The sequence below is a fragment of the Monopterus albus genome, unplaced genomic scaffold (assembly GCF_001952655.1).
Source record: "Monopterus albus unplaced genomic scaffold, M_albus_1.0 scaffold141.1, whole genome shotgun sequence".
Classification (NCBI taxonomy): Eukaryota; Metazoa; Chordata; class Actinopteri; order Synbranchiformes; family Synbranchidae; genus Monopterus; species Monopterus albus.
The window spans coordinates 83969-95082 of record NW_018128021.1 but is presented as its reverse complement, the minus strand read 5'-3'; the positions used below and the strand labels follow the sequence as shown (position 1 = coordinate 95082).

Sequence of the window (11114 nt, the reverse complement as noted above, 5' to 3'; positions counted from 1 at the left end):
TTGTCCCTTTTTTTTGAGCGTGGAGCACCTCGTTTTTTTTTTTTTTTTTTTTTAGCTCTGAGCACATTGTGGAATGTGGTGTTAAGTATCGTCCTTCTACGCAACTATGATACTTCCTGCTCTTTCTGTCTCGCTGTGCGCTCACCTTACCTGCTCCGGCTCCATTCAGTCTCGCCTCCACAGTCAGCCCCAGAGGCACAGAGGACCCCTCCACACTCCTTGCCACCCCATCCTCCTCACATCCATTGGCTCTGGGTAAACTCCCAGGCTTAACCCTTGCCCCTGCTTTTGTTGTGTAGGCATGTATGCACTAGTGACATGAGGACGGAGATGCATGTCTTACATGCGGAAACTTATGCTGCGGTACACTTGCAACCATATCAAAAAGCGTAAACAGCAACTCTTGCTCAGACATTCAGAATGAAATGTAGACCTGTGCGCTCCCTCTCTGACACACGCATATCACATATCATCAACCTCTTGTACAGCTGCCACATATCAGCCTCTTAAAGCGTGTCTGTTGACTGTTGTCTAGATCCAAGGGAAATGGTGCCATCTGCTCTCAGCCATCGAGAACTGGTTTGTTACCATCCGACAAGGAATTTGCTCGGTGAAGATGCACAGCGTACATAACACTTGGGTCATTGAGCTTTTCATTACAGAAGTTCCTGCTTTCATGCATTCCCTCATGCAGATCACCATGCGCACACTCACATTCACTCTCCATTAAGCCACCTCTCGTGCACGTTGGTAAAAACCCCAAAAACTGTAATGGCCGTCTCTCATTTCATTTAATCTGCCTAGAGGAAGGCCGGGAGGCGGCCCAGTAGCCCTGATTAATAATAGGCTTTGGAAGCACGGTCTCTCTCTCTCAGCCACACACTTGGGCCACCACTGCTCTCCAACTTTATTATCATCTGTAATGAAAACCCCACCATTTACAATGTGTTTTACAAATTATCCAAAAAAGTATGTGAAATTACTGGGCTTCTGTTTTCCATTTTAGAAACTAGTTTTGTGTGGTTCCAGAGGCTTCTCATCTCAATCATTGCATCCTTTTCCTTTACACATGTTGTGGTGGAGTGATTGAATATGGCACATTTAAACAGCTTAGGCTCTAAAGTAAGATAAAGGATGTTACCCAGTTACTTTTATCATCAGACCTTTTAAATCATACAGTTTCTAGTCTGCTTGACCAAATGGAATTGCAACTTTCATTTTCTAGCACTGCCTACTGGATCTGGAGTGAGAGAGAAGAAATTGTGCAATTCCTTTTTGATAGTTCCCATCTTTAATTTTGTTCAGTGCTGATACCTTGTTTCAACTGTGTGTCTGTTGTCAGGTGGTCCTGGAGTGTGTCCTGCAGAAAGACCTTATTTACAACAAGGTTAACCCCATCTTCCACCACTGGAGGATCAATGGCAAAAAGTTTGGACTGACTTTCCAGAGCCCCGCTGATGCACGTGCCTTTGACCGAGGCATACGTCGGGCCATTGAGGACATCAACCAAGGTGTGTGTATGTGTGTAATGGTGCCTGCATGTGTAAATATCTAGAGTTTAGAGTAGGTCAAACCAAATAAGAAAGGCAGTACTAACTGAGTGTAACATAGCTTAACATAAAAATCAAGCAACCAGCATTTGCTATTGTTTCCCTATCAAAATAAAAATCAGAGCAGCCCACAGATTTTTTTTTTCTGCTACCCTCACCCCCTTCTACCCTCTCACCGTTTCAACAAAACAGCAGGTTTGTTTGGAATTACCCCTAAGAGGTTGCACTATACTGTGTGTGTTGGCAGCCATCCAATACATATCAAATAATACGGGTATATGTGTACAAATGTGGCATGCGTTCTTTTGCCTACAGCCTGTTTGGCGCTGTCGTTGTAATGGATGATCTGCCATCTGTTCTATGAGAGATGCTTAGCATTGATGACCCCAACTACATCGCCCAGTAATATCCCCACCCCCACTTCTACCTGAAAACTCACCCAAGCATGACCCCTCCATCTTATCAGTGCCAGGTGCCCAGATAAACTCTCCACTTCCTGTTAGAGGCTGTCGGGGCATGAGTGTGCCCAGACAGTGGGTGATAAAGGACAGGAAGAAGGGAGCAGGAGTTGAGCTGCAGAATGGGTGGCAACCTGAGATAGGGGAAGAACTTTAGTCAATAGAAACTTGACTATGTTGGGCTTTTGTACTGCTCAGACTTAGGTAAATTTGAGGACTGGCTTGGCTAGTCTCTAAACAGGTAGGACTCGATTAGGCTGTGTATAGTGTATTTATAAGTATTTTCAAGCTAAACTAGATATCACACTTGGGTGGAGCTGAGTCTCTTGGCAGCTTTTGGTCCTGCATTACTTTTCAGCACAGTGCCAGAGGTTGCATACAGTCATCCAATTAGCAGGAGAATTGCCAGATCAGCAATCTGCCACCCAGCCCCATGTTACACAAGAGGCTGGCTGGCTGGGGAGCTATAATCTCCTTTGCTCTCTAGTCTTGGGAACCCTGGGGAGCACAGAGGAGGTACAGCAGAACATACTGCAAAAGCTTAGCAGTGCTGTGCATCAGCTGCTTTTTGCCCACAATCGTTTATCTGAGATTTGAACTTCCTGGACACATACACTGTAGTCCATGCATAGTCTAGGCGTAAGGCAATCATGGACAAAAACTGTAGGGACAGGCTTTGCAAATAGTTCTGCCTGTGAGAGAGCTAGTTCTCTGGGGCAGTTTTACTTGATTAATATGTGCGTTGACTGACTGAAGATGAATCAACAACCATTTTGATAATCAAAATTTTTTAAGCCAAAAATAAAATCTTTCACCCTGTCAGATGTGAGTATTTGTGATTTTATAGTAGCAGTAGGTCAGACAAAACAAGAAAACTGAAGATGTCACCTTGACTGGGCAGCTGTTTCTCTTTTTTTTGCCATATTATAGACCAAATGATTAATCTAGAAAATAACTGAAAGATAGCCAATAATGAAAATAACAGTTGCAGTTCAAATGACAGGATGCTCTGTGGAAAAAGTCGAGCATCGGTGTGATTAAACACATTCCGCTCATGTCATCTAGAGGCTGTACAGTTTCTGTCTGCTAGTAAAGTCTTTTCTGTGAATGTCAGCCACATCAGGTGATGTTGAGTTTCATCTCCCTAGTGCCTACACTTCTTTCTCCCCCTCTCTCTCTGCTCCCTCTCTCTGCCTTGGCATCTTCTGTATCCTGCCAGTGTTGTGTAATGCCTTTCGTCAGCACAGGCAGGCAGGATCTTCTGTATTCCTGTTGCATCGTACTGCTGTGTGAATGTGTGTGGGGAGAGAAGAGGCAGCGAGAGAAACTGTTTGGCCCATGTGTACGTGCACGCACGTTGCGTGTATCAGTCTTGCAGTCCTCTGTTGCCATGGCAATACCGGGCACATGGCTCAGGCAGCTTCGCGTCCCAGCACTGCCAGAGTCGTGCTGCAGGAAGCCTCTTTCTCTCAGCTGTGGAGAAATGCGCACAAACACACCTTTCTCTATGTGATTTAGAGACAGATGGACAGACTGAGGGACCGACAGTGAATTTTTCTGTCATGTCTTTGGCAGTCAGAATGGCCATGTATTGCTGTATTCCCTCTCTAAGTGCAGACAGGCCAACTGATTCCTCACTGTTTCACATGAGGCCTCAGTGATCCTAATAAAGTGCAAGTTTTAAACAGGACCTCTTGATGCCCCAGGTACAAACAGTTTTCTCTTTATCCCAGTGGAAATGGTTTAAGCCATGTTATCTGCAACAGTGCCAAGACCCCTAGCCTCAAGCCTTTTCTCTCCTATGAAGTTTCTGTAAGTGTTTTCGTTTAACGTGAATAGTCGGGCTGCTGCTGCTTGAAGTCAAGTGCTAGGATTGTTATCGTCAGATAAGTAGTTGTATTGTATGCAAAATGACAATGTAAGTCCAAATATTAGTACTTGCAAATTAACAGTGATAATAAGTTGCACTGGATTTCAACCTTAATGAAGTAACTGAAGGTAAAATGAGTGTACTACACATGATATTGACCTAATGCAACATCCTTCAAACTAATAATAACAGAAGTTTTAGAACTAGTATTGACATCGGGCACTAGACAACGATGCTGCAGTACATTATTTATGTTGTTCTCAATATTAAAAATGACTACCCTGATGATTAGTTGAAAATGATTTAACAAAACAGTGTTTTGTGTAAAATTATCAGTGATATATTAGTGTCGTTCCTTGGGTTGCACCATTCACAGAACCAGTTTAATTCTAATGAACAGCAGTAATATTGTCAGCCTGGTACCTGAAACATAGGCTCCAACTTCAGTATCAGCAGACAAGTTGTTTCGGATGCAGAAATGGCACACAGTGTTTTAGCCGAGGTTGGGGTTACGTTATTTTAGGCATTTAAATTTCATTAAGTTCTGTGTGCCCCACTAACACAAAGCAGCTTTCATTTCCCCATTAGGCTACTGTCAGAGGAAAGCAAAAGTTCTCGGCCTGTCAAGAATCCACATGTATATCTGTTGGCTCAAATATGCTTGGCAGGGGAGATGTTTTCTGTTCACAGTGAAATAGTTTTGATAAATACAATGCAAGTTGTGAGCATTCTGATAAATGTAGCTAAAGGTTTAAAATTTATATTGTTGGTTGAGTGCATTTGTACAAGAAGTGGATGACTGTTGTTTAGAGTCAGGTACACAGTTTCAATCATTTTCTTAAATTATATATCTGGCAGGTAGTTTACTGTTCTAAGATTTTAGTTACTTTTTTTAACTGTAATGTGCCTATATTCATTTGGGTCAGTCCTCTAATCTTTTTCACTTCTGGGTTCTTCTCCAGGTTGTCGGTCATTTGGGGAAGGAGATGCTCCAGAGGATGGACTACTGGTGAGTGAGATCATAGTTGAGAAGTTTTAGTGTTGTGTACAAGAGTACCAATTTGTCTTGTCCAGATTTTTTAAAATATATCTTTTGTTAGAAAAAAATGCTCCAAAATGCAATTCACAAAGAAAGTAATTACACTCACCAATTTTTAAGGCAAGTATCTATGCATCATGGTGTTGGAAGTGGATGATTAAAATGTTAAAGTGCACCTACAGTCAAAGGTTTTTGCAGTGTTAGATTTATTACTTAACTCTCCCTCACTGGTAAATAAGAGGCAGGTCAGAGTTAGAACCTGAGCCATATGTCGAAAGCCTGATGTGTTCCAGCCAGGCACTGACACCTGCCTTTGTTTTCTAGCAGTTGTTGTTAGAGATTTACAGGTGTTTAACCAGTACCAGTACCTTGAGGCGAAGCTGGGTGTTGGCCAGTGAATGTGCTACCGACAAGCTTAGCTGTCTCTGTCAGTCTAACTTGGTAGCTGTCACTCTTGTTACAGTAGATGCTGAATATAATAAGTATTGTCTCAGGAGCGAGTTGTTCAAAAACAGCTTGGTAAAAACTGTGTGGTGGTAGTGTTCTCCAACCTACATTTATTTCATCATGAATCAGACCCTTTTTTGTTGACAGGTTAAAAAACTATTAGGGTGCATCATATTAAGAACTGTATATATTTGGCATGTTGGGATATATTGACTGTTGACTAGGGGTGGAACGGATCACAAAACTTTGGGGTCACAGATCAGGTAATTCTTTTGGATCAGCAAAAAAAAAAGACACATATAACTTCACTTTCCATTTATTATTTAAAGGCCTAAGGTGAGCACTTAAAGGAAGGGACTTTTGCATATGGTCCTGATTGAAAGCAACAATCAAGATCTTCAGTGTTTCAATAAAACCTTGAAATAAGCCCTAACCTTAACCCTTCATACATAATGGTTTTGTACACCACCCTTCTTCCGTCATCGCATTTTACAGGAAAGCCAAAATACTCCCATACATGTGACTTGATGATGCTGGGGGCTTTTCAAGTTCTTCCGCTTCTCCACTAGCCACGGCTCTTGCTGCCAAATGCCATAACATGCTCCTTTCACATGAACACAACTGCATTGTCTGTGTGGGTGTGTTCCAAAACCCGACTAGCATGGTGCAGTTTGTGCCGGATGGGCGTGGTCACCCTTCATTTTAACTACACTACGTATCAAGTGGCATGCTGGCACGGCCAGATGGAATCCACCCTATCTTTTTACTGCAACTCTAACTTTGTATTGAGATTTGGGGAGTTATTGCTTTACAAGATAACAGTAACAATTTCACGCTATAATGATTAAACGCTGTAATTAATCCACAGTTCACATGCGTTCCAAACTGCGGGGGGTGGTCCGTTCCAACCCCTACTGTTGAACATGTGTGATTAAAAGTGCCGTGTTCTCTTGAGCAGAGAAAGGCAGCAGGTATGTAGTTCAGGTCTACAGCACCCATGCTCATTTGTTTAAGGTATCAAGCCTGCTACAGGAATGTCACTCACCTTGTGATTGCAGTGTAGTAACTACATTGTAGTTGACAAGACACACTAGTGGGAGGAAGGGGAGTTCTTGTAATGTACAGTTAAACTGAATGACAAGAAATACAGACACGTCTGCACATTGTAATGCAGTTGAGTACATACAGCTGTCCTGCAGTAGATGCTACCTTTGTGAAACTTAATCACTGTTGACACTGTGTCAGAGAGCTGTTGATTTATCGCTTGTCATTTTTCAAACTGTACTTCACTGGATGTTGTACACAAAGGTACAACCTCAAAATGTACCATAGAATTTAGTTCAAATGCAAACAACTAAAACAAGCTTTTCCTGACTGTTAACTGAATAACCTCCACCAGTTCAACAAGATGTCCTTACAGTCTTATTTTTGACATGGCACTGTACCTCATCTGGCTAAGTTTTTAGCTATGAAGTTGTTGCACATGCCAGAGACTTGACATCACCTTTGACCTGTTTCATATCTGACGCCCTATGTGATGTTGACTTAGAAGACTAGTGAAGGAGGGAGAGCTGCGTTCCTGTTCCTGGGGCCAAGTTCCTCTTTAAGGAATTGGCCCGAACGTACAGGAAATCCAAAGGCACCACTGTTGCTAGGCAGCTGGGGGGTGGGGGTGTTCGAGGGGGTGTTCACGAGGTTCAGCGAGTGAGCCACCGAAGGTGTCACCATGGTGATTTGGCATCCGAATGTTGCGGTCGGAGACCTGGGCTACAGAGAAGGAGAAGTGAACCAGTGGCAAAGTACTGCAGTCAGACAAAACTATCAAATACCAGCACGCAAAAAGGTGTATGACACTGGTTCTGTTGCTTTATGCTCCACCAGAACGTCACTAAAAGCATGCACGGGAATATGGGTTGTGTTTAAAAATATATATCGTAATTACTATCTATGCTTGGGTCTTTAATTTGATGCTTTCCTTTAGAAATAGCAGATCTAGCCTGAGTGCCTGTGACCTTATCAAGGAAACCGACAGCATTGTATCATCAGCATGGGAGGTCACCATCAAGCCTTGTTTAGCCCTGTTGATTAGATTCAGGCATCTCTAGAAAAATCTCTAGGCCTTAAAATTAACTGGAATTTATGATAACCTTGCATTATTACAACTATCTGACTTGTGTGAGTGTGTGTGAGTAGGCTTGTCCGTTCATGTGTGTGTCAGTGTACATGCGTTCAAGACCATGTTCTCCACCCACATCCTGCCCACCAAGGCTCAGCACCCACTTGTATGCCCTTCACAAGCTTACCACATTCTTCCGCTCACTCAGAAACGATCACACTCTATATGTGTGGATGCAACATATTTCACCCATTTATCTTCAGCTGTGATGACCCACTGCTAGGAATCATGCTGAACCACCAGTCCTTCAGCTAGTACAAAGTGAAATGTGTTTTTTTTTCTTTTTTGAATGCCACAAGAAAACATCCGCATCTAATTTAGCACTGACAGGAAGTTTTCACTTATCGGCTCAGTACACAAAGGCTTTGTTGGTCACTTGAGTTTTATAGCCTCATTCCAGTAACAGAAACTTTCAGACTGGGGTGGTTTGACAAGGCTCTGCTGAGCACCTTGCTGCACCGGTAAAGAGGAGTGGTTTAAAGAACTAGTTTAACATTTTGGAAAATGTGCTTATTAGTTTTGTTGTTAAGAGTTGGTTAAGAAAATTGATACAAATCTCTCATATATGTCTTAGCTTAGGACACAAAAGTAGAAATGGGGAGAAGCAGGCAGCCTGGCTCTGTCCAGTTGTGACAAAATGAGGCTACCAGTACCTGTAAAGTTCACTAATTAATACATATGTGTTTCTTGAATTAAAAAAAAAAAAGTTTGTTTATTCGGGGGTTATGTGTCACACTATTCCTTGTAAGGTGCAGAGTTCTTTGGGTGCAGTTTACTCTCTGCTGATTGCACCTGGCCCGGAAATAGTCCAGCACATAAACCCCCATAAAATCATAAATTGTGATTTTTACTGCTGAGTTTATAAATTCATTAATGACATTAGAGGTGCTACTAGGTGGTTTCTGTTAACTAATGGACAGAGCCAGCCTACTTGCTTTCCACTGTTTCCTGGCTTTGTGCTAAGCTAAGCTAACAGGCTGCTGGCTGTAGGAGGGATATGCAGGGAGTAGCTGGTAACTTGGCTTGACTTCTTTATTTTTATGTCATCTAAACCCACAAATGAGCAACGCTTAGGATTAGTTTTTTTTTTTTTTTTTTAAGAGTAAAATACACAAATCATTTAGTATTGGTGATCAAATCTGTAAATATGAATGTCATCTTCTTCCTCTGTTGTTTCACTCTGCAGTGCAGAGAGCTAGTATGTTCAGTAGGTTGTCAGTATGTGGCCCAACCCCAGTCTCCCCTTTCCTGATCTCCTGTGCCTTTGAGGGCAAAAGTGCATAGATTCATGATGCTGGTATGGAGCCAGGTTGCCCCAGGATCCCACCACCTCCATCCCTCCCTCACACGGCCACATCTCCAGGGTTAGATCTGCTCCAGATTGACCCCCACGCATGCCTTTGAGTGGGGCTTAGGCAAGCACTTTAAAAGGAAGCCCAAGTCTGTTTCCCATTTCACCCTGCACCCCCCGCCCCCCACCACCACCAGCTCAACCTCACCACCCCTCGCTCCGTTCTCTCTTTCTCTCACATACACACACAGCTGTCATCTGGCTTTTTAAGTTCTGTGCTGCATTTCTCCAGCTGGAGCTAGTTTATGACATTCCCTCAGCAGACTCTTTGGCCTCTCGCTCTCTTTTTCCCTTTCTTTCTCTCACACATGCAGCCACACACACATGAATACAACACAAACTCATTTTTTCCTGTTCTGTTCTTTCTCTTCTCTCCCTCTCTGTCTCCTATTCCTCACATTCCCCTGCAGATGCTGCAGATGTGTGTTACACCACTTGGTACGTTTTGAGGCGAAGAAGCAACATCGCACACACATACACACACACACACACACACACACCATGTGTTAGCAGTCTAGAGCTGGGGGGAGCAAGCAGAGAAGGGAGAGTGAAGAAAGAAGAGAAGGGGTGGGGGGGTGGGAGTCAAAGGAAGCATCTCTTAGCAACCACAGGACAGTAATTACTGTAGCAGCAGCTGGGAGCAAACCAGATTTCCGCTGTGCGTTAAAGCACTGGCGTGGGCTACTTTACACACAGCACTGACTAACCAGAGCCAGCAGCCTCCTCCACACGCAGAGCAGAGAGAGGGAGAAGAGAGGAGGACTAACCCTGCCTTGATGAGGTCGGGGTGTGTGTGGGAAAGAGGGACAGCTAGCTAGTGTGTACAAGGCTTGAATGTGGTTGGATGAAGTCTTGTGTGTGTGTGTGTAAAGATGCCTCAGCAGGGTGTCCATCCGTGTTTGTGTATTTTTTAATGGAATCTGAAGAGTGAAATAACCCTAATGGCCATTATTTTGCAGTGTATTTGGATCATTTTCAGACAGTTAATCTATAAAGTCAGCACTGAGAAAACCACAACTTTAGTTTGGGATTTAATCAATTGCAGTTTAGTTTATTTTCATGTAATTTGCATGTGCAGGATAGTGTGAACATGCTAGAAGTTGTGGAGATAATTGTGCTGATATAGTGCTGGGCATAAAATATCATCACAAGGCTCTTGATGTAATAACTGACTATCCTCCCCCATCTCTCATCACCTCTGCACTCATGAATCATGAAATAGCCATCGCTTTTGATTTTGTTGCCATGAGTACTGAAGTATTGGACTGTTTCTGTTGGATTGTTACCTACTTATTTTATTTCTGTGACTATTTTTGCTGTATTTGATGCCATCTGTGCCATTTACAAGATGTTATTTATAGACACCTTGATTGATGTCAACAGTGAGCTGCCCTCTCGTAACTATAATTGATGGGCGAGGTAGAAGGAATGTTCACTCATATTTGCTCTTCTTAGTGTAGTTTCTGATGTTTCTCTCATTTTTATCTGTATGTTTTGATGCCCCCCTTTTTTTAGGCCTGTGTTTTGTAGATTTTGTATCAGTTAAAATGTCTGTGGGAGCACATGCAAGGCTGATGGGAACTCTGAGTTCTTAACAGAAGGGGCTTGAGTCATCACCACACGGCACAGTCATTTGGCCAAGCGTTGCCACAGGATGCCCCCTGGTGGTTACAAGTGGAACAGAGCCTACACACCCTGAGTCAAAACTGGTCATCATAAAAACTGAATCAGTTGACCATTAGGGTTTTTGAAGTGTTATGGCAACAAAATATTTGAGAATGGCAGATGTTTAAAGATGCATCTTATACTCAAATTGTAGGCGTTTTTACTGCTCAACCAAAATCCCCAAAGTCTTCATGTGTTGTTAAATTTGAATCCATCGTTGTTTTTGTTTGTTGATTAACCATTTAATCAACAAATCATTTAAATTCATTGATGTTTATGTTACTGGTATTTCTCTGATGTGCATCCATATGAGTAAATCTGTCTTTGGAAGAAGGGAAAGTTGAGATCTGTTTTTCTTTTAAATGCATTTTCTCAAATTTTACAAACCTACTTATTTATTTTTATTTTATTTTTTTCTTCAGGTGTGTGATGAGCCTCCCTCCATCTGTACCCCAGTGAAAGAGCCCTTCTCTCCTTTGAACAACATTGTCTCCACTGAGCCATTCAGGGGCTGTTACGTCCGCCCCCAACCCTTCAATGAATTCCCCTCCAGCCACC

At 42.7% G+C, this 11114-nt stretch overlaps 1 protein-coding gene across 1 annotated transcript in view; it reads left to right on the top strand.

Moving 5' to 3' along the window:
- spred1 (sprouty related EVH1 domain containing 1) overlaps positions 1-11114 on the top strand; it is a 31850-nt gene that overhangs the window by 16633 nt on the left and 4103 nt on the right. The window contains exons 4-6 of the mRNA XM_020614024.1: positions 1343-1511; positions 4841-4887; positions 10979-11091. Of these exons, the coding sequence (XP_020469680.1) occupies positions 1343-1511; positions 4841-4887; positions 10979-11091 (329 nt within the window). The remainder of the gene's footprint in view (positions 1-1342; positions 1512-4840; positions 4888-10978; positions 11092-11114) is intronic.